Source organism: Nomascus leucogenys, chromosome X (assembly GCF_006542625.1).
Source record: "Nomascus leucogenys isolate Asia chromosome X, Asia_NLE_v1, whole genome shotgun sequence".
NCBI lineage: Eukaryota > Metazoa > Chordata > Mammalia > Primates > Hylobatidae > Nomascus > Nomascus leucogenys.
Window position 1 is genome coordinate 2,281,214 of NC_044406.1, and position 23,933 is coordinate 2,305,146.

Here is a 23,933-nt window from a genome sequence, read left to right on the forward strand (position 1 = left end):
TTCCATTTTCTTTTAGCTTATCTTCATTTTTGAGTTTTCTGGAAGAGCATTTATTGCTTTTTTTCTTTTTGAGACGGAGTCTCCCTCTGTCGCCCAGGCTGGAGTGCAGTGGTATGATCTTGGCTCACTGCAACCTCCACTTCCTGGGTTCAAGCATTTCCTGCCTCAGCCTCCCAAGTAGCTGGGACTACAGGTGCATGCCACCCCGCCCAGCTAATTTTTTGTGTTTTTTTTTAGTAGAGACAGGGTTTCACCTTGTTAGCCACGATGGTCTTGATCTCCTGATCCTGTGATCCACCCGCCTCAGCCTCCCAAAGTGCTGGGATTACAGGCGTGAGCCACCGCGCCCGGTCGCATTTATTGCTTTAAGAAAAAAAAAATTTCACTTGATGGGAAAAAGCTAAAATGAGGTTGACTAGGAAAATATCATTACTAAAAACATTCTCCTTCATTCACGGACTTTTTTTTTTTTTGAGACAGAGTCTCGTTCTGTCACATATGCTAGAGTGCAGTGGTACAATCTCGGCTCACTGCAACCTTCGCCTCCCAGGTTCAAATGAATTCTTGTGCCTCAGCCTCCTGAATAACTGGGATTAGAGGCATGCACCACCATGCCCAGCTAATTTTTGTATTAGGGTTTTGTCATGTTGGCCAGGCTGGTCTCGAACCCCTGACCTCAAGTGATCCACCCGCCTCAGCCTCCCAGAGTACTAAGCCTCCCAGAGTGCTAAGCCTCCCAAGTGTAAGCCACTGCGCCTGGCCTTGTTTTGGCTAACTCTGTGAGTGAAACTCTTTCTGCCATGGGAGATCCTACCTTACCATTGTTTATTTCCAGGGTCTCCTGAGAACACAGACCAGAATTACTGAGGTAATCTTGGCACATTTTCTTAACCATTCTATGCGACTTTCAAATTCCTTATATGTAGCTGGGAAAAAAGGCTTTGCTAGATGATCTTTTTCAACCTTTGTGAAGATAAAGATTAAGAAAAAAGTTTAAACCCGAGGCACTGATAAGGAAAATACAGAAGAAAACCTAAACAAAGTTTCAGTTCTCAGCCCCTGAGCAGCCACTCAGTGGGGGGCGTTTCCTTCACTCCCCAGTGGGCACCTACTGTGTGTTCCGTATGGCGCAGGGCAGGGAGGAGCAGGCCAAGAAACAAACAAGCCTTGGGGTCGGGGCCACAGAGGGCATAGTGAGCTCTCAGGATAGGGCGGGAAGGGAAGGCAGAAAGGCCCTGGGCACAGGCTGGGCTGTCAGCTCCAGAGGGGCGCACTGACCCTGCATCCATGGGAAGTGTGGGGCACAGGCAGCCTGGGCTGCAGCCTCTGAGCGGAGCAGAACCCGGGGTGTAAGAGGCCAGCTGGGGCAAGCAGGTACCAGGAGAGCCCAGGCTGGCCATTATTTGTGGCTGCATTTCCATTTCCAAAAATGTATGATTTTTTCAGTTAATGGAGAAAAAGCACTGACAAAATTCAACATGCTTTCATGATTAAAAACACTCAGCAAACTAAGAATAGAGAAAACTACCTCAACATAATAAGTCATATATGAAAAAGCCACATCACACTCAATGGTGAAAACTGAAAGCTTTTCCTCTAAAATGAGGAACAAGACAAGGATGCCTGCATTCATTACTTCTATACAACACAGTGCTAGAAGTTCTAACCAGCACACTTAGGCAAGAAAAAGAAATAAAAGGCATCAAAGTTGAAAAGAAAGAAGTAAAATTATCTCTATTTGCAGATAGGATCTTATAAGTAGAAATGCCTAAAGAGCGCGCACGCACACACACAAGTTAGAACTAATAAATGAGGCCAGGCATGGTGGCTTATGCCTATAATCCCAGCACTTTGGGAGGCAGAGGTGTGCAGATCACTTGAGGTCAGGAGTTTGAGACCAGCCTCACCAACATGGCAAAACCCCATCTCTACAAAAAAAATACAAAAATTAGCCAGGCATGGTGGTGGGCGCCTGTGGTCCCAGCTACTTGGGAGGCTGAGGCACAAGAATCTCTTGAACCCTGGAGGCAGAGGTTGCAGTGAGCCAAGATTGTGCTACTGCACTCCAGCCTGGGCGACAGAGCAAGAGAGTGAGATTCTTTTTTCTTTTTTAAAAAAGAATTAAAAAAAAAACAAAACTAATAAATGAAATCAGCAATGTAGTAGCATACAAGGTACATACACAGGCCAGGTGTGGTGGCTCACACCTGTAATCCCAGCACTTTGGGAGGCCAAGGTGAACGGATCACTTGAGGTCAGGAGTTCGAGACCAGCCTGGTCAACGTGGTGAAACCCTGTTTCTGCTAAAAATATAAAAAAATTACTGGTGGTACGTGACTGTAGTCCCAGCTACTCGGGAGGTTGAGGCAGGAGAATCACTTGAACCTGGGAGGTGGAGGTTGCAGTGAACTCAGACTGTGCCACTGTACTCCAGCCTTGGCGACAGAGCGAGACTGAAAAAAAAAAAAAGTCAATACACAAAAATCAGCTACATTTCTAAATACTAACAATGAATAGTCTGAAAAGGAACTAAAGAAAATGAAAATTCCACTTAAAATCTAGCAATTCTACTTCTGAATATATACCCCAAAAAACTGAAAGGAGGGTCTCAAGGAGGTAATTGAACACCTGTGTTCACAGCATTATTCATAATAGCCAAAAGGTGGAAGCAACCCAAGTGTCCATTGACAGATGAATGAATAAGCAAAATGTGGTATGCACACTGAAATTTTACTCCACCTTAAAGGACATTCAGACACTTTCTACAACATGAACCTTGAGGATACTGTGCTAAGTGAAATAAGCCAGTCACAGAAAGACAAATATTCTGTGATTCCACTTCTGTGAAGAAAGTAGCGTAGTCAAAATCATAGACACAGAAAGTAGAATAGTGGCTGCTAGGGTTGGGGAAAAAGGGAATGGAGAGTTGCTGTTTATGGGGACAGTTTTTTTTTTTTTTTTCTCCCCCACTTACCCCAACTTGAAGCTCAGAGTTTTAGTTGCACAAGATGAAGAGTTCTGGAGATGTGTGGGGGTGATGGCTGTACAACATCGTGAATGTATTTAGTGCCCCTGAACCACACACTTACATATGGCTAAGATGGTAAATGTTATGCTATGTATATTTTACTACAATAAAGTATTTTGGAAAAAAAATTTTGATGTGATAATGCAAACTTACAGCGACTCACACCTGCTTTATCGGGAGTTTCAGAAGGGGCAGGAGGGAGAGGACACGCTAAGCAGCCAGGGGCTATTGACATACCAGAAGCACCCCCAGGGACTGCCTTTCTCAACATCACCCTCTGTAATGACAGCGTCAGCCAAGAGTGCACTGCCATTGGTTTTACTGACCAAACCTAAAGAAACGGCTGCGTTCCCATCAGATTTGCTCACTAAATCATGCCGACACACAGACGCGCATCTTCCAGCCTGTTCGGCAGCAGTGCAGACAACATGGGGGTCCCAGATCCTCCACTAGAATGATTCTGGTCCTGCCTGAGCCTTCGCCTGAGTCCCCATCAGACATTGTAAAGGTCAACTTAAGGATGATGGGCAGGCAGAGGCAGGAATAAGGACTGATATGGTTTGAATCTGTCCCCACCCAATCTCTCATTGGTTTAGCACCATCCCCTTGGTGCTGTTCTCATGATAGCTGGTTGTTTAAAAGTGTGTGGCACCGGCCGGGCGCAGTGGCTCACGCCTGTAATCCCAGCACTTTGGAAGGCCGAGGCGGGTGGATCATGAGGTCAGGAAATCGAGACCATCCTGGCTAACACGGTGAAACCCCGTATCTACTAAAAATACAAAAAACTGCCAGGCGTGGTGGCGGGCACCTGTAGTCCCAGCTTGGGAGACTGAGGCAGGAGAATGGCGTGAAACCAGGAGGCGGAGCTTGCAGTGAGCCGAGATCGCGCCACTGCACTCCAGCCTGGGCGACAGAGCAAGACTCTGTCTCAAAAAAAAAAAAGGAAAAAAAATGTGTGGCACCTCCCCCGGCCCCTTGTCCCTGCTGTGGCCATGTGACGTGCCTGCTCCCACTCTGCCTTCACCGTGACTGATTCTGAAGCATTCCCAGAAGCCGAGCAGATGCCAGCACCATGCTTCCTGTACAGCCTGTGGAACTGTGAGCCAACTAAACCTCTTTTCTTTATAAAATACCTGGTCTCAGGTATTTCTTTATAACAGTGTGAGAATGGCCGAAAACGACACCCAGATGCAAACATGACCTGCAGGCCACCGCCACGTGCTGACTCTCTCGCCAAGCAGGAGCAGGCCCGTCCCTCACGCGGAGCTGCTGGCATGGACAGCCCTGGGGAGGTCAGGCTGAGCGTCCTTTCCTCTGTGCAGCCCCGGAGGGTGTTCCCATTGGCTTTCTCAGACAGCACCATCTCAGGGTCCAGCTGGCCATGGCCTGGATTAAGTTTAAAATGCTGGGCCAGTCCCCACTTCCCTATATATGACTTTTTACAACTCTGACACTTAAAGCTTTTGGGCCTCAGGGAGCAGCTTGATAAGTCAAAAAGCGCCTGCCTCTCCCTCTGATCTTCTTCCACACTGAGTTCTGAATAATCATCAGAATCTGGCAGATGACCGTCGGCCAAATCATCCCTTTTTATGAACTTATCTTTAGCTTTATACTTGGCAGGTCGAGATAACCGTCTCAACGTGTCTTCGCTTTTAACGATGGTTTTAGTTTCTCAGCATGTTTTGTATGCAAGTTGGAAATAAATAAACGTCCCGAACTGGATGAAACATGTTACAGTCGGCGAACTGGAGGCCGACAAAGGGGTCAACATGGTGCCCTGTCCATTTGGAGCCTTGGGGGCTGGGACTCTCTTTGCAGGGACCACCTAGAGGGCTGGCAGTGGTCTCTCTACAAACCCCTGAGCAGGAGGCTGATGTAGGAAACATGACTGTGGCTCGGTTCTCACGAGGGGCCGTACCCTGAGCAGCTGGGGACTGGTGATGTGGAGTCCCACCAGGCGGGAATTCCTCCGGGGCGGCTGGCTCTGTCTTGCAGATTGGGGCTGGACTGTGGCCAGTAGGGACATTGGCCGTTCCTGACCTTTTGTTTCTCCAGATGTTACCTTGACACAAATGGCTTCTAGTTGCTTTCCTACAGAAAGACAAGAAAGGGAAAAGAAGCATTGTGCTTATCAACATGTCTGCAATTTTGTTCTCACAGTAAATCCACTATTGACATTTTTTCTAAATTACGTCTTACATGTACAATTTATGTAACGTGTTTGTATTAAGTGTTTTTCAGACCTTTCTGACCAGAAACCACAGTGATACAGGCCCGGTGCGGTGGCTCATGCCTGTAATCCCAGCACTTTGGGAGGCCAAGGTAGGCAGATCATTTGAGGTCAGGAGTTCGAGACCAGCCAGGCCAAGATGGGGAAACCCCATCTCTACTAAGGATACAAAAATTAGCCAAGCATGGATGGTGGTGCACACCTGTAATCCCAGCTACTTTGGAGGCTGAGGCATAAGAATCGCTTGAACCTGGGAGGATGAGGTTGCAGCGAGCCAAGATCGCGCCACTGCACTCCAGCCTGGGCGACAGAGCGAGACTCCATCTCAAAAAACAAAATGGCCAGGCACGGCGGCTCACGCCTGTAATCCCAGCACTGTGGGAGGCCGAATCACTTGAGGCCAGGAGTTCCAGACCAGCTTGGCCAACATGGTGAAACCCCGTCTATACTAAAAATACAAAAGTTAGCCGGGTGTGGTGGCACATTCCTGTACTCCCAGCTACTTGGGAGGCTGAGGCAAGAGAATTACTTGAGCCTGGGAGGCGGAGAGGCTGCAGTGAGCCGAGATCCCGCCACTGCACTCCAGCCTGAGTGACAGAGCTAACTCAGTCTCAAAAACAAACAAAAAAAACAAAAACAGACCACAGTGACACATTTTACATTATGACCTAGTACACATGTATATAAATATTTGCATACATAAATGAAATGAAAAGTTGATGGAACTACTTAGCATTCCTATGTAAACGCCTGCTGATTGTATCTATTCATTTCTACATCACCTTTTATTTTTTTTCTTTTTTTGGAGATAGGGTCTCACTCTGTCGCCCAGGCAGGAGTGCAGTGGCGCGATCTCAGCTCAGGGCAACCTCTGCCTCCCAGGTTCAAGTTATTCTCCTGCTTCTGCCTCCTGTATAGCTGGGATTACAGGCACACACCACCATGCCTGGCTAATTTTTGTATTTTCTGTAGAGATGGGGTTTCACCATGTTGGACAGGCTGGTGTCAAACTCCTGAACTCAAGTGACCCGCACGCCTCGACCTCCCAAAGTGCTGGGATTACAGGTGTGAGCCACCGCACCTGACCCTAATCTACATCACTTTTAAAAAAATACTAGTCATAATCCACTAAGTTGATTTCATGACGAATTAAGAGATAATAAGAGCCTTCTTAACAGTTTCACCCATGTGTTTTTGCTTGGAGTTTTTAGTACTCTAAAATCAGATGTAATTCATAATGTGGGCCCATGTTTTTAAAAAAGTTTCTAATAAAATTCTAGAAGCCACAAAAAAGCCATAAAGAACAATATTACCCAGGATCCTCCCGCCCAACCTGCATGCCCATTTCTTCAACCTGTTCTGAATGTGCTGTTCAGCATTCTTATGCTTTCTAAATATTTACATGGCATATGCAGATATTTCTAAGAATATATAGTTCAGTTCTGAAATGCTTTAAAACTTTATAGAAATGATATCATCTCCTGCAACTTGATAGGGCTTTTTCCGGTTTCTTTACTCCATTTTGCTTTGTGAATTTTATCCTCATTGACATGTGTAGCTCTCAGGGGTTGATTTTCTCTGCAGTCTGAGTACACCAATCTCCTACCGATGGCCAGGTACTTTCCAACCTTCAGCTCTAAGGTCTGCTCTGAATCTCCATGGATGTATGTGTGTACATGTGTGAGTTTCTCCAGGGCCATGTATCTAGGACTAGGGCTGAATATCTTTTTTTTTTTTTTTTTTTTTTTTTGAGAGAAGGTCTTGCTCTGTTGTCCAGGCTGGAGTGCAATGGCATGATCTCAGCTCACTGCAACCTCCGCTGCCCAGGTACAAGTGATTCTCCTGCCTCAGCCTCCCGGGTAGCTGGGATTACAGACACGTGCTACTACGCCTGGCTAGTTTTTGTATTTTTAGTAGAGATAGGGTTTCACCATGTTGTCCAGGCTGGTCTCAAACTCCTGACCTCAAGTGATCTGCCCCACTCAGTCTCCTGAAGTGCTGGAATTACAGGCGTGAGCCACCGTGCCCGGCCGGGCTGGATATCTTCAACAACTTTTTACAAATATATCTAACAAAATTTCAAATACATGTGCTTTTTGATCCAGTAATTCTACTTCCTGGATTCCAAAATTAAAAAAACTTAGATGGCCATAAAGATGTTATGTTCTACGAGGTTCAAGACAGCACTGTCTGTAACAGCAAAACACCTACCAAAGGGGAGAGCTACCTTCAACAACATCCCACAAATACATATTGATCACTGACCATGTGCATGAGACACTGCTACAGGTGTCAGAGAAACAGCTCTCATACAGCTTAGGGGAGAAGGTCGGGAAGCAAAAGAAACAAGGCTCCTGCCCTCACAGAGCAGAAATAATGAGCATCTTCCTCCAGGGAGAAAAAGAGGCAAACCTCGTCATCCAGAGCACAATTTCACAACCAACATTTCAGAACATCATCCTTTGACATGGGTGGCTGGAGGATGCCCAGCAGCATCCCTGCCTGTACCTACTAGATGCCAGTAGTGATCCCAAGTCCTGACAAGATATTGCCCTCGGTTGAGAACCACTTATTTGGGACCACCAACTGGCCCTCTTTGGACTCGACCTTCTGGTGTGACCCTCAAACAGTAGAAAGTCAATAAAAATGTCAAACAGGGCCGGGCGCGGTGGCTCACGCCTGTAATCCCAGCACTTTGGGCGGGCGGATCACAAGGTCAGGAGATCGAGACCATCCTGGCTAAACAGGGTGAAACCCTGTCTCTACTAAAAATACAAAAAAAATTAGCCGGGCGTGGTGGCGGGCGCCTGTAGTTCCAGCTACTTGGGAGGCTGAGGCAGGAGAATGGCGGGAACCCGAGAGGCGGAGCTTGCAGTGAGCAGAGATCGCGCCATTGCACTCCAGCCTGGGTGACAGAGCGAGACTCCGTCTCAAAAAAAAAAAAAAAAAAAAAAAATGTCAAACAGGACAGAATAAAGACCCTCACTGCGATCAGGCTGGAGTGTGTCTCTCGTCTGTCTCTTGTTATACACTAATACAAATAACAGAGGTCAAGTGTACCGAGGTGGCACCACAACCCTGGGAGTCCCCATTCCTGGGCTACTTGTGAATCAAATGACAACTAGATTGCCTGTGCATAGCCTTCAGGAACGATGTCTGTTTCATTTTACTACCAATCACATAGAATATCTCCCTAAGGGCCAAACACAAATCACACCTGTAGTAGCAGTGCTTTGGGATGCTGAGGCGGGAGGATTGCTTGAAGCCAGGTGTTCAGGGCCAGCCTGGGCAACAGAGCAAGATCCTGTTCCCACAAAACATTAAAAAACAAACCAAAAAAAACCAAAACAAAGAGTCTCACTGTTGCCTAGGCTGGACTGCAGTGGCGCATTCTTGGCTCCCTGAAACCTCCGCCTGCCGACTTCAAGCGATTTTCCTGACTTGGCCTCGCTGGTAGCTGGGATTACAGGCGTGCGCCACCATGACTGGCTCATTTTTCTAGTTTTAGTAGACGAGGTTTCATCACGTTGGCCAGACTGGCCGCAAACTCCTGATCTCAGGTGATCCACCCGCCTCAGCCTCCCTAAGTGCTGGGATTCCAGGGGTGAGCCACCGAGCCCCGCTTACAAAACATTTTAAAATTAGGCTTGATGGTACATGCCTGTAGCCCCAGCTACTTGGGAGGCTGAGGGGGAAGGATCGTTTGAGTCTGGGAGTTTGAGGCGTAGTGAGCCGTGATCAGTCCAGCCTGGGTGAGAAAGCAACAGCTTGTCTCAACAAAACCCCAAAACAACAACAAAACACATATACACACAGACACACAACCTAAACCCTATGGTTTTAGGATAACCACAGCAGCAAAGCCGGCCTAATAATGTATTCATCCTCTATCCTGACTGGCTTACCCCATGGGTATTATGCGTCATGCTTTCTTGTGTGTTTATTTCAATCGGCGAACGTTGACTAAATATTTCTGGATGTTATACATACACACTAGCCAAGTCCTAGCCTCACCCTTGAGATGGTGGGCAGTGTCCCTGCCATGCCTTAGTCCCCGCACACCTGCTGAATCGGATATCCTGGGGCAGAGACCCGATCTGCCCTTTCAAAAGCTCCGCTGACGATTTCGAAGGCAGACAAGTTTCCTAAGGAATGCAGACAGGTGAGGCAGACAGGAAAAATGTCATCGTGGTACAACAGGTGCAATAAAGAGGCAGAACGGCCCAGAGGTGGTGGGCTGCCCAGAAGCAGTGATCTCCGAGGGGCATTTTGAAGGCTGGGAATTTTTGCCAGGTAGGGCATTCTGAGTATAAAGAAAAATGTGTACACGCATGGATGTATGAAAAGGGGTAGGCATGTTGGATGGAACTGGGCCTTTCTGGGGGGTGGGAAGCGGGAAGATGGGGAGAGGCAGGGGCCTCCATCTGACCCAAGTGTATCCGCTGGTCTATGTTTCTGATCCACACCATCCCCCACAGCGAACCACTGGGCCTTCTGCTGTGGTTGTTGAAATGCACCCCACCACCTGCCGCAGAACCTGCCTTTCCTCTTCTGCATTTTCAACTCAGACTCACCCTTTCAAATCTAGTTAAGATACCACTTCTTCAACAAAGCTGCTTCTGATTTCCTCGGCCAGAAACAATCTCCCTTTCTCTAACTACATTTAGTTCTTCATCACTAGCTTTCAGGCCTTGATTAGAAGGTATCTGGGTCATGTTGTATCTCCTGTTAGTTCATAAGCTACTGAGGGGCAAAGTACACATCTGGTTTGACTTCGCGGCCTTCATGACACAGCTGGGGCTGAAAAAGTATTAGCAGAATGTGCTACAAAGGTACATTATTGGAGGTAGAATTTATACATCTCCATCAGATTAGCTACAGAATAAGTCCCATCATGCCGCCTAATCTTGACTAAGTTTGCTTTTACTTTATGAAAAATATGTCATTTTTTGACTCCATTCCAAACCCAAAAAGCTGTGGCCACATTCAGCAGGGTGTGCTGGGGAGAACAAGGGCTCTGGAGAGCAGCCACACCTGAGGGATCTTGGGCAAAGCCACTCAACCTTCCTGCAAAATGCTGGTACAAAAACACTGCTGTGAGCTAAGCAACCCAGCACAGTGCCCGGCACAGAGCAGAGGCTCTGCAGACGGCTGTCCTGGGATGGTGTCTTGCAGCCTTTGGACCCAGACCAGAGTCCAAAAAGGTCGAGTTACCCGAGGTCACACCTCTAGATAGTGTGGCATTTGGGCAGAATCATACATGTCTTCCTAAACCTTAGCAAGACAACTCTCCACTCTTGATGATCAACTGCATACAACAACTCCAGGCAGCTAAAATCACGAGTGAAGTCGAAAAAACTCACGAGTGAAGATCGCTGATTCTATTCTCTAACGCATCTCTTCTAGTGGAAAAAGCTCTCTTCTTTTGGAAATTTGGGATAAGACTAATTTTATTTACAACCCCAGCAATGAAATGAGATGGAATTTTACAGACGCCGTGTAGGACCCCTGGGAGGACAACGAGAGTACCCACCCCAAAAGCATAGTATCTGTATGCGAAAACAGAGAGAGAGAGACACACACACAGACACAGCAAGAAAATGCTGAGAAGCAGCAATGAAGAGAAGAAAATGCTGGGCCGTGGCACTTGCTGTGCCTTAGACCTGACAAGCTCAGATGGTTCCTTTTAATTCATTCAGGTCTCAGGGGCAGTGTCTGACCTACGGGACCACCCACTCTAAAGCGGCCCCCCCACCGTCCCTCCCAGAACCTGCCTGATGTTCGTTCTTCGAGTGTGTTGAAGGCTGCACCTCCTGCACTTAGGTGGGAGTGCCCCACAATGGCTGAACGAGTGGTCACAGGCGTGTAAGAAGAGCTAGGCAGCACAGGGGAGCCCCGGGCAGGGCTGTGGAGGCAGAGAGGGCACGACGGCGTCCCAGGCAGAGGGCCCAGCGTGAGCATCGGCTCCTCAAGTGAGGCTCCTGGGGTGAAAACGCCAGGGTGGTGGCAGGTGGGGGCCGAACGCCGTCCCTAAGGAGCTCAGCTTAGGGACACCCTGAGTCTTGACTGGGGCCGGATACTGGCCACCCCGGCCAAACAGCTAACCCCGCCGCGGGGCCTCGGCCCCCTCCGGGCCTCAGTTTCCCCATGTCCCTCCTGGAGCCTCACCTGGGGCGGCAGCAGGCGTGGCGGGCACGGGGGCTCGGCGCCAGGGTCCCGCTGGAGGGCGGCCTGCTGGGCCGCGGCAGCAGCAGCTGTCGCCTTCCTCACCTGCTTCAGGACCTGCCGCAGCTGCTCGGGGCCCAGCGGGGCCACACGTGCAACGCTGCCCTGGCCCGGAGAAGCCTGGCCGCCGCATCCGCCATGGCGGCTGAAGCGGGGACTCGAACCTGGGCCACTGGGCGACGGCGTGCCTCACCTGGGAAAGCGGCGGGCTGCGAGTGCCCCGCAGGCCAACACACCTCGGAAGGCGACCCTGCCCGGCCGGGACAGCCGCCGCGGCGCCTAGGACCGATCGGCACAGCGGAACCACCTTATTTTCTCATTGCCTGTCACGGATGTGTTTAACACTCAGATGTCACCTCCTCCGGGAGCTGTCCCGGAACTCCCAGGCGGAGGTCTTTGAGGTTCCAAAGCCCCTGACCCAAAATTATCACATTCTTTGAGGTTCCAAAGCCCCTGGCCCAAAAGTTACCACATTCTCCACGTGTTCTGACGTCATCGTGCATCCCAATCAGCGGAGGATCCTGTCTGGATATGCGGAGTCCTAGGTCCACCAGCAAACGTTTAGGTTTATAAATCTGAGAGGGGACCCAAAGTTTGAATTTTTAACAAGAGTGCTTCCCAACCCCCAAACTGTTCCCATGTCACCCTACCGTCTCTCCCCTCACCCACCCAGACTGCGTGTACCTTGAAGGGAGAGATGATATGTTACTCATTCGGTGCCCAGTACAGGCCCTGCCCAGAACACACGCTCAAGGCATGAAAGATGGATGGATGCATAGAAACCAGTAAATGAACGGGTGAACAAATCAATGAACCCACCCTCTCCACATGTCCGTCCCATCCATGCAGCCCCAATGCCCCGTCTTCCTCAGCCCGATCGCCTCTCTTACAGGGTCGAGGCTCTGTGCACCCTCCCCACCGAGTCTTGTAGCTGCAGGTGTGTACACATGGCCCACTTCCTCTCCCCAGGGAGCGTAACAGGTCCGCTTGCCAACAAACACTTATTAAACACCTGGTGGGTGAGTCGCCATTCCCTCCCTGGGGGGTACCACAGGTCTAGCCGGCCAGAAGGAGGAAACTGGCATTTGCAGCACAATATGATGAGTACCATGAAGCCAGGAAAGGTAAGGCTGGGGGGCCAGGCTGGTGTCAGAGAAGGTTCTGCAACGTCACCATCATCCTCATCAATACGTCACATTCATGATGCTCCCTGCTATTTTTTAATGGTGAATTTCATATTATGGGTATCTTACCACAATTTTTTTTTTTTTTTTGAGACAGGGTCTCACTTTGTTGCCCAGGCTGGAGTGCAGTGGCACGATCTCAGCTCGCTACAACCTCGACCTCCCGGGCTCAGGTGATCCTTCCACCTCAGCCTCTGGAGTAGCTCGGACTGCAGGCATGTGCTACCATGCCCAGCTAATTTTTGTATTATTATTATTATTATTATTATTACTATTTATTTATTTATTTTTTTAATAGAGAGAGGATCTCACCATGTTGCCCGGGCTGGTCTCCAACTCCTGGGCTCAGATGATCCACTTGCCTCGGCCTCCCAAAGTGCTGGAATTACAGGCGTGAACCACTGCGCCTGGCCGGAGTCAATCTTTCCTAGTTCCTTCCCAAGAAGGGATTTATGACAACTGAGTTCTTTTGAGATCTTTTGGGAAGCTCTGCTTTTCGGCAGGTAACAAATTTCAGGAATTCAAATGCCTTCGTCTCAAAATAATTTTCATGCCACCGTGGCACATTCTAAACCCCTTCAAGTTCAGGAAACTTGAGGGCAGCAACCTCCACCGACTCCTCCGTGCTCTGTCCCTGCATCTAACCTGGCACGACTATTGCCAAGATGTGACATCCAACTTGTGTACAGGTTTCTATTTCAGGTGTTAGCCGACCCAGGCTCCCCTAACGTTGCTTATAGTAGCGGCAGCAGCGCCATCAGCTGGCGTTTATTGAGAACTTTTACTACACCCTGGGCACTTAACCAAGGTTTTAAGCCAGTAGTCTGTAGATTTTGAGCAGCTACTGATTTAGATCAGAGTTAGTAGATGTTTCCACTGGAGAGTTTTCAAAAACAGGTGGAGCCCCTGTTGGATCCTGACAGAAAATGGCACTGACCCTACACAACTGGCTTTGTTCAACAGAGCACACCTGACCACCCCGGAAAGCTGAACCACCAGCGAGAAATTCATCCACTTGCTCTGGCTGCAAAATGCAGAACCAACAGGAAGAAACGTGAAGCCTAAGATGTCTCTGAACAGAAACGAGGCGGGAGGGAGGAGCAAGAGAAGGTTTCCAGAGGCTTCCACAACCGGAACGCCTCTCTAAAAACATGGCAGTCATCTACTGGCTGGTCACTTTCTCCACGTGGCTTGGGATTTGTGTCTCCCTTACCGTTTTGCTCCCCACCTAGAACGGTGCTGGGCATGCAGTAGCCCCACATACCATCTGTGGAATGCATTCATTCCAGACCTGGATTTTCAACCCTAACACTTCCCCGCAAGGCGGCCAAGGGAACACGAGGCGGTGACATCTGGGAGCACCTGTCTTCACTGGGCGATTCCTCCAGGGGAGCCACAGCCTCAGGAAGCGCGGGGGCGTCAGGGGTGGGGGCTGAGGGCCGGAGATGTGGATCGCTTTGGATGTCCTGAGTGCCCTGCAGGTGGCGGAGGGTGCAGGGACTCGGGTGCGGAGCCACCGCCCCAGCGCATGCCTGGTGCCTCCCGCTCTCCCCAGCAGGCTGCCCTCCACACGACCACCTCTGGGCGGGGAGACCAAGAGATCCTGCAATTCGCTCCTACCCGCACGCCGCTCACAGTACCTGAAAGGCGCATTTTTCACAAACCGTTGTAGAAAGAGTTCATTGTGGGATGGCAGCGGAAAAAAAAAGCTAAAACCGTGGCCGGTGCGGGAATCGAGCCCGCGACCTTGGCGTTATCAGCACCACGCTCTTACCAACTGAGCTAACCGACCGCCTGACGCCAGGGTGCCCCCGGAGCGTACAAAAGGGCTCCACGTTCGCGCCCCTCCACGAGCGATTCCTCGTCAAGGCCGCGCGCCTCTGGCTGCCTCCCGCTTTGCCCGAGCCGCGGGGACTCCGGTGAGGAGCCACCGCCCCAGCGCTGGCCGGGTTTCTCCCGCTCTTCCCTACCAGGCTGCCCTCGACAACCTCTGGGCCGAGTCCAAGAGATCCCGCAAGTCGCTCCTGCCCGCATGGGGCTTACAGAAGCCGAAAGGCGCATTTGAAAAAGAGTTGCAGAAACAGTTCATGGGAAAAAACAAAGAAACAAACCAACAAAAAACTGGGACCAGGGCCGGTGCGGGGATCAAGCCCGCGACCGTGGCGGTATCAGCACCACACGCTCACCAAGCGAGATAACCGACCGCCCGACCATCTAGTGCTGCCCGAGCGTCTAAAAGGGCTCCATGTTCGCGCCGGCCCGCGACTGATTCCTTGCAGAGCCCGCGCCACTGGCTGCCTCCCGCTTGGCCCCAGCTGCGACTTTTGACCGCCTCACTGTCATCCCCAACGGGTGGGTGCAGAAACCGAGACCTAGGAGACTTCGAGGAGAAGGGAGGCGGCTTCCTACAGGGAACCGCAGCCTTTCACAGGCAAAATGCAGACTGCACATGGGAGGCTTGGCTCTGCAGTGAGGTTTTCAAACATTACCATTCAATGCTGTTTTTAACTCTGAGAATCCTGCAGCCTGGCAACTTCGTGTATGAAGAGCCTTTTAGCATGGTTAAATCCAGCTCAGAAAACACAGAAAACCAAAGGCCAAAAAAAACACCGAATTCCCTATTGCCCAAAAAATAACGGCCGCAGGGGTCTCGACTTCCTTCTTGTCGATTTTTTTTTTCTTTCCCTGTACACGTGTATTTCTATATACATACATGGCATCCTTGGGCCGGGAGCGGTGGCTCATGCCTGTAATCTCAGCACTTTGCGACGGATGGATAGATAAATAAATAAATAAATAAAACCCAAAGCCTTGTTTGAAACAGTGTACTTTGCCTTTCTTCTTGCATTTAATATTCTACCATGAAGCATATCCCTAAATAATTACAAATGTCATTTCAAATGATTCCTCAGTGTTTTGAGTGGACAAACTATAGCTCTCTCCCATCTTTCTTTTTCTTATTTAAGTGTTGGAAAAATGTATTCCATTGCTGTTGCTTAATTGAGCACATGAATAAATGAAATGGTACAGGGTAGAAGGGCTGAAACAGCTGCTGGGTGGACAACGATAGTATCTGTATTCAAAAAGAGACACACAGAGAGAGACAGAGAGAGAGGAGAAAGAGAGAGACAGAGAGGCAGAGAGAGAGAGAGAGAGAGAGAGACACACACACAGACACAGCAAGAAAATGCTGAGAAGCAGCAATGAAGAGAAGAAAATGCTGGGCCGTGGCACTTGCTGTGCCTTAGACCTGACAAGCTCAGATGGTTCCTTTTAATTCATTCAGGTCTCAGGGGCAGTGTCTGACCTACGGGACCACCCACTCTAAAGCGGCCCCCCCACCGTCCCTCCCAGAACCTGCCTGATGTTCGTTCTTCGAGTGTGTTGAAGGCTGCACCTCCTGCACTTAGGTGGGAGTGCCCCACAATGGCTGAACGAGTGGTCACAGGCGTGTAAGAAGAGCTAGGCAGCACAGGGGAGCCCCCGGCAGGGCTGTGGAGGCAGAGAGGGCACGACGGCATCCCAGGCAGAGGGCCCAGCGTGAGCATCGGCTCCTCAAGTGAGGCTCCTGGGGTGAAAACGCCAGGGTGGTGGCAGGTGGGGGCCGAACGCCGTCCCTAAGGAGCTCAGCTTAGGGACACCCTGAGTCTTGACTGGGGCCGGATACTGGCCACCCCGGCCAAACAGCTAACCCCGCCGCGGGGCCTCGGCCCCCTCCGGGCCTCAGTTTCCCCATGTCCCTCCTGGAGCCTCACCTGGGGCGGCAGCAGGCGTGGCGGGCACGGGGGCTCGGCGCCAGGGTCCCGCTGGAGGGCGGCCTGCTGGGCCGCGGCAGCAGCAGCTGTCGCCTTCCTCACCTGCTTCAGGACCTGCCGCAGCTGCTCGGGGCCCAGCGGGGCCACACGTGCAACGCTGCCCTGGCCCGGAGAAGCCTGGCCGCCGCATCCGCCATGGCGGCTGAAGCGGGGACTCGAACCTGGGCCACTGGGCGACGGCGTGCCTCACCTGGGAAAGCGGCGGGCTGCGAGTGCCCCGCAGGCCAACACACCTCGGAAGGCGACCCTGCCCGGCCGGGACAGCCGCCGCGGCGCCTAGGGCCGATCGGCACAGCGGAACCACCTTATTTTCTCATTGCCTGTCACGGATGTGTTTAACACTCAGATGTCACCTCCTCCGGGAGCTGTCCCGGAACTCCCAGGCGGAGGCCTTTGAGGTTCCAAAGCCCCTGACCCAAAAGTTATCACATTCTTTGAGGTTCCAAAGCCCCTGGCCCAAAAGTTACCACATTCTCCACGTGTTCTGACGTCATCGTGCATCCCAATCAGCGGAGGATCCTGTCTGGATATGCGGAGTCCTAGGTCCACCAGCAAACGTTTAGGTTTATAAATCTGAGAGGGGACCCAAAGTTTGAATTTTTAACAAGAGTGCTTCCCAACCCCCAAACTGTTCCCATGTCACCCTACCGTCTCTCCCCTCACCCACCCAGACTGCGCGTACCTTGAAGGGAGAGATGATATGTTACTCATTCGGTGCCCAGTACAGGCCCTGCCCAGAACACACGCTCAAGGCATGAAAGATGGATGGATGCATAGAAACCAGTAAACGAACGGGTGAACAAATAGATGAACCCACCCTCTCCACATGTCCGTCCCATCCATGCAGCCCCAATGCCCCGTCTTCCTCAGCCCGATCGCCTCTCTTACAGGGTCGAGGCTCTGTGTACCCTCCCCACCGAGTCTTGTAGCTGCAGGTGTGTACACATGGCCCACTTCCTCTCCCCAGGGAGCGTAACAGGTCCGCTTGCCAACAAACACTTATTAAGCACCTGGTGGGTGAGTCGCCATTCCCTCCCTGGGGGGTACCACAGGTCTAGCCGGCCAGAAGGAGGAAACTGGCATTTGCAGCACAATATGATGAGTACCATGAAGCCAGGAAAGGTAAGGCTGGGGGGCCAGGCTGGTGTCAGAGAAGGTTCTGCAACGTCACCATCATCCTCATCAATACGTCGCATTCACGATGCTCCCTGCTATCTTTTAATGGTGAATTTAATATTATGGGTATCTTACCACAATTTTTTTTTTCTTTTGAGACAGGGTCTCACTCTGTTGCCCAGGCTGGAGTGCAGTGGCACGATCTCACCTCGCTACAACCTCGACCTCCCGGGCTCAGGTGATCCTTCCACCTCAGCCTCTGGAGTAGCTCGGACTGCAGGCATGTGCTACCATGCCCAGCTAATTTTTGTATTATTATTATTATTATTTATTTATTTATTTTTTAATAGAGAGAGGATCTCACCATGTTGCCCGGGCTGGTCTCCAACTCCTGGGCTCAGATGATCCACTTGCCTCGGCCTCCCAAAGTGCTGGAATTACAGGCGTGAACCACTGCGCCTGGCCGGAGTCAATCTTTCCTAGTTCCTTCCCAAGAAGGGATTTATGACAACTGAGTTCTTTTGAGATCTTTTGGGAAGCTCTGCTTTTCAGCAGGTAACAAATTTCAGGAATTCAAATGCCTTCGTCTCAAAATAATTTTCATGCCACCGTGGCACATTCTAAACCCCTTCAAGTTCAGGAAACTTGAGGGCAGCAACCTCCACCGACTCCTCCGTGCTCTGTCCCTGCATCTAACCTGGCACGACTATTGCCAAGATGTGACATCCAACTTGTGTACAGGTTTCTATTTCAGGTGTTAGCCGACCCAGGCTCCCCTAACGTTGCTTATAGTAGCGGCAGCAGCGCCATCAGCTGGCGTTTATTGAGAACTTTTACTACACCCTGGGCACTTAACCAAGGTTTTAAGCCAGTAGTCTGTAGATTTTGAGCAGCTACTGATTTAGATCAGAGTTAGTAGATGTTTCCACTGGAGAGTTTTCAAAAACAGGTGGAGCCCCTGTTGGATCCTGACAGAAAATGGCACTGACCCTACACAACTGGCTTTGTTCAACAGAGCACACCTGACCACCCCGGAAAGCTGAACCACCAGCGAGAAATTCATCCACTTGCTCTGGCTGCAAAATGCAGAACCAACAGGAAGAAACGTGAAGCCTAAGATGTCTCTGAACAGAAACGAGGCGGGGGGGGAAGAGCAAGAGAAGGTTTCCAGAGGCTTCCACAACCGGAACGCCTCTCTAAAAACATGGCAGTCATCTACTGGCTGGTCACTTTCTCCACGTGGCTTGGGATTTGTGTCTCCCTTACCGTTTTGCTCCCTGCCTAGAACGGTGCTGGGCATGCAGTAGCCCTACATACCATCTGTGGAATGCATTCATTCCAGACCTGGATTTTCAACCCTAACACTTCCCCGCAAGGCGGCCAAGGGAACACGAGGCGGTGACATCTGGGAGCACCTGTCTTCACTGGGCGATTCCTCCAGGGGAGCCACAGCCTCAGGAAGCGCGGGGGCGTCAGGGGTGGGGGCTGAGGGCCGGAGATGTGGATCGCTTTGGATGTCCTGAGTGCCCTGCAGGTGGCGGAGGGTGCAGGGACTCGGGTGCGGAGCCACCGCCCCAGCGCATGCCTGGTGCCTCCCGCTCTCCCCAGCAGGCTGCCCTCGACACGACCACCTCTGGGCGGGGAGACCAAGAGATCCTGCAATTCGCTCCTACCCGCACGCCGCTCACAGTACCTGAAAGGCGCATTTTTCACAAACCGTTGTAGAAAGAGTTCATTGTGGGATGGCAGCGGAAAAAAAAGCTAAAACCGTGGCCGGTGCGGGAATCGAGCCCGCGACCTTGGCGTTATCAGCACCACGCTCTTACCAACTGAGCTAACCGACCGCCTGACGCCAGGGTGCCCCCGGAGCGTACAAAAGGGCTCCACGTTCGCGCCCCTCCACGAGCGATTCCTCGTCAAGCCCGCGCGCCTCTGGCTGTCTTCCGCTTTGCCCGAGCCGCGGGGACTCCGGTGAGGAGCCACCGCCCCAGCGCTGGCCGGGTTTCTCCCGCTCTTCCCTACCAGGCTGCCCTCGACAACCTCTGGGCCGAGTCCAAGAGATCCCGCAAGTCGCTCCTGCCCGCATGGGGCTTACAGAACCTGAAAGGCGCATTTGAAAAAGAGTTGCAGAAACAGTTCATGGGGGAAAAAAAAAAAAAGAAACAAACCAACAAAAAACTGGGACCAGGGCCGGTGCGGGGATCAAGCCCGCGACCGTGGCGGTATCAGCACCACACGCTCACCAAGCGAGATAACCGACCGCCCGACCATCTAGTGCTGCCCGAGCGTCTAAAAGGGCTCCATGTTCGCGCCGGCCCGCGACTGATTCCTTGCAGAGCCCGCGCCACTGGCTGCCTCCCGCTTGGCCCCAGCTGCGACTTTTGACCGCCTCACTGTCATCCCCATCGGGTGGGTGCAGAAACCGAGACCTAGGAGACTTCGAGGAGAAGGGAGGCGGCTTCCTACAGGGAACCGCAGCCTTTCACAGGCAAAATGCAGACTGCACATGGGAGGCTTGGCTCTGCAGTGAGGTTTTCAAACATTACCATTCAATGCTGTTTTTAACTCTGAGAATCCTGCAGCCTGGCAAGATTCGTGTATCGAGAGCCTTTTAGCATGGTTAAATCTCGCTCAGAAAACACAGAAAACCAAAGGCCAAAAGAACCACCGAATTCCCTATCGCCCCAAAAATAACGGCTGCAGGGGTCTCGACTTCCTTCTCGTCGGCTTTTTTTTCCTTTTTTTTTCCACTGTACACGTGTATTTTTATATATATACATAGAATCCTTGGGCCAGTAGCGGTGGCTCGTGCCTGTAATCCCAGCACTCCCGGATAAATAAATAAATGAATGGAATCGAAGGCCTTGCTTGAAAAAGTGTATTTTGTCTTCCTTTTTGCATTTAATAGTCTATCATTAAGCATATCTGCAAATAACTGCAAATGTCGTTTTCAATGATTCATAAAAAAGAAAGAAAAGAAAAAAAATGAGACGGGCAAAGACAGAAATAGAGAAACAGATAATGATATGGTTTGGCCACGTCCCCACTGAAATCTCAACTTGAATTGTATCTCCCAGAATTCCCTCGTGCTGTGAGAGGGATCCAGGGGAAGTAACTGAATCATGGTGGCCGGTCTTTCCTGTGCTATGCTGGTGATAGTGAAGAAGTCTCATGAGATCTCATGGGTTTATCGGGGTTTCTGCTTTTGCTTCCTCCTCATTTTCTCTTGCTGCCCCCATGTAAGAAGTGCCTTTCGCCCTCCGCCATAATTACGAGACTTCCTCAGCCATGTGGAACTGTCAGTCAAATTAAAGCCCCTTTTCTTCCCAGTCTCGGGTATGTCTGTATCAGCAGCGTAAAAACAGACTAATACAGTACGTTGGTACCGGGAGTGGGGCATTGCTGAAAAGATACCCAACAATGTGGCTTTGGAAATGGGTAATAGGCAGAGGTTGGAACAGTTTGGAGGGCTTAGAATAAGGCAGGAAAATGTGGGAATGTCTGCAACTTCCTAGAGACTTGTTGAATGGCTTTGGCCAAAACGCTGATAGCGATATGACAATAAGGTCCAGGCTGAGGTGGTCTCAGATAGAAATGAGCAACTTCTTGGGAACTGGAGCAAAGGTGACTCTTATTATGTTTTAGCAAACAGACTGGTGGCATTTTGCCTCTGCCCTAGAGATCTGTGGAACTTCGAACTCGAGAGAGATGACTTAGAACATCTAGTGGAAGAAATTTCTAAGCAGCAAAGCATTCAAAATATGACTTCGGTGCTGTTGAAAGCATTCTGTTTTAACAGGGATACAGAGCACAAAAGTTTGAAAATCTGCAGCCTGATGATCCAGTAGAAAAGAAAAATCCATTTTTGGGGGGAGAAATTCAAGCCAGCTGCAGAAATCTGCGTAAGTAGCAAGGAGCCTAATGTCAATCTCCAAGACCACGGGGAAAATGTCTCCAGGCCATGTCACAGACCTTCATGCAGCCCCTCCCATCACAGGCCCAGGAGGAAAAAGTGGTTCTGTGGGCTGGACCCAGGGTCTGGGTGCAGCCTAGGGACTTGGGACCCTGGGTTCCAGCTGCTCCATCTGTGACTGAAAGGAGCCAACGTAGAGCTCAGGCTGTGGCTTCAGGGGGTGGAAGCCCCAAGCCTGGGCAGCTTCCATGTGGCGTTGAGCCTGCAGATGCACATAAGTCAAGAATTGAGGTTTGAGAACCTCCGCCTAGATTTCAGAAGATGTATGGAAATGCCCCGATGTCCAGGCAAAAGTCTGTGGCAGGGGTGAGGCCCTCATGGAGAACCTCTGCTAGGGCAGTGCAGAAGGGAAATGTGGGGTTGGAGCTCCCACACGGAGTCCCTACTGGGGCACTGCCTAGTAGAGCTGTGAGAAGAGGGCCACCATCTTCCAAACCACAGAAAGGTAGATCCACCAACAGCATGCACCATAGGCCTGGAAACACAACACACTCAACGTCAGCCTGTGAAAGCTGCCGGGGGGGAGGTTGTACCCTGCAAAGCCACAGGCGCAGAGCTGCCCAAGACCATAGGAATCCACCTCTTGCACCTGATGTGAGACCTGGAGTCAAAGGAGATCATTTTGGAGCTTTAAGATCTGACTGCCCTGCTGGATTTTGGACTTGCACAGGCCCTATAACCCCTTTGTTTTGGCCTATTTCTCCCATTTGGAATGGCTGTATTTACCCAATACCTGTATCCCCATTGTATCTAAGAAGTAACTAGCTTGCTTTTGATTTTACAGGCTCATAGGTGGAAGGGACTTGCCTTGTCTGACTGTGGACATTTAGGTTAATGCTGAAATGAGTTAAGACTTTGGGGGGACTGTTGGGAAGGCACAATTGGTTTTGAAATGTGAGGACATGAGATTTGGAGGGGCCAGGGTGGAATTACGTGGTTTGGCTGTGTCCCCACTGAAATGTCAACTTGAATTGTATCTCCCAGAATACCCATGTGTTGCAGGAGGGACTCAGGGGGAGGTAACTGCAATCATAGGGGCGGGTCTTTCCCGTGCTATTCTCATGATAGTGAATAAGTCTCACGAGATCTAATAGGTTTTCAGGGGTTTCTGCTGTTGCTTCCTCCTCATTCTCTCTTGCTACCGCCATGTAAGAAGTACCTTTTGCCCTCCGCCATGATTATGGGACTTACCCAGTCATGTGGAACTGTAAGTCAAACTAAACCTCCTGGCCGGGCGCGGTGGCTTACACCTGTAATCTCAACACTTTGGGAGGCTGAGGTGGGTGGATCACCTGAGGTCAGGAGTTCCAGACCAGCCTGGCCAACATGGTGAAGCCCCGTCTCTACTAACAGCACAAAAATTAGCCGGGAGTTGGGGCACGCACCTGTAATCCCAGCTACTCAGGAGGCTGAGGCAGGAGAATTGCTTCAACCCGGGAGGCAGAGGTTGCAGTGAGCCTAGATCGCGCCACTGCACTTCAGCCTGGGCGACAGGAGCAAGACTCCGTCTCAGAAAAAAAACAAGAAATTCAACCTCCTTTTCTTCCAAGTCTAGGGTATGTCTTTATCAGCAGCGTAAAAACGCCTAATACAGAGAGTAATGCATAAAGACACAGCGGGAGAGAGAGACAAAAAGAGAAAGAGAGAGAGAGAGAGAGAATGAGACAGGAGGAAGGGAGGGACAGGAGAAAAAGAGAGGGCCCTCTTCCCACTATCCTTCCAAAATCAGGGTTTCCTCATGACCCCTTCCTCAAGGCCTAGGTGCCAAAGAGGTCACTGAAGGAAGCAAAGTCCCCTCTTCCTCAGCAGGCCTGAAGGCTCCTGGGCTATGGCCGCTGGTCTTCCTAAGCCAGAAGCTATAACCCTGAGCCACTGGGCTTCTCAGCCCAGCTTCCTCCTGTCCAAAATGAGAGGACAAACAGGAGTTAGAGGGCCTGAGAAGTCCTGTCCCAGCAACACACCCCCCTAAGAAGGCACAGGCTGACCACTGACAACTGTTTAAATCCAGCGCCCACGTTCGGCTGGGATATTCTGACCCACTCAGGGCTGCCCCATAAACCAGTGCGCGTCCGGATCCAAGCGCACCGAGAACTCGAAACCTCTCTGTTAAGCTGCCCACTGGGGGGTTCAGTTCAAAGCCAGAGGACAAAGGAAACGGATGAAGCGTCCGATACAAGAATTAGCCATTTCAGACGCACAAGACGAAGAGCACAGGCGGTGTCAGGACATGTTAGGATCCGTCCCCAACTCCACCGTCTTGATCCCCACAAAGCCACGGAACACCTGTACCCCGGAGCCCAGTTGCTCCTGCAGCCCCTGGAGAAATCTGTACATTCCCCGCCGAGGACCCTGCCGCTGGGCA

The 23,933-nt window shown here is 50.9% G+C and overlaps 1 protein-coding gene and 2 non-coding genes across 3 annotated transcripts; all 3 read right to left on the reverse strand.

Moving 5' to 3' along the window:
- Nucleotides 1–1,052: 1,052 nt before the first annotated feature.
- LOC115833350 lies at nucleotides 1,053–19,684 on the reverse strand. The gene is given in 9 exon segments (XM_030807497.1): nucleotides 1,053–1,326; nucleotides 4,123–4,666; nucleotides 4,669–4,757; nucleotides 4,759–5,114; nucleotides 11,427–11,523; nucleotides 14,065–14,099; nucleotides 16,510–16,651; nucleotides 18,621–18,674; nucleotides 19,473–19,684. Coding segments are annotated over 9 exon segments (1,803 nt in total).
- Nucleotides 14,386–14,459, reverse strand: TRNAI-GAU. Its single transcript has one exon. It is a non-coding gene; the product is annotated as a tRNA-Ile (tRNA).
- TRNAI-GAU lies at nucleotides 19,369–19,442 on the reverse strand. Its single transcript has one exon. It is a non-coding gene; the product is annotated as a tRNA-Ile (tRNA).
- Nucleotides 19,685–23,933: the final 4,249 nt, after the last annotated feature.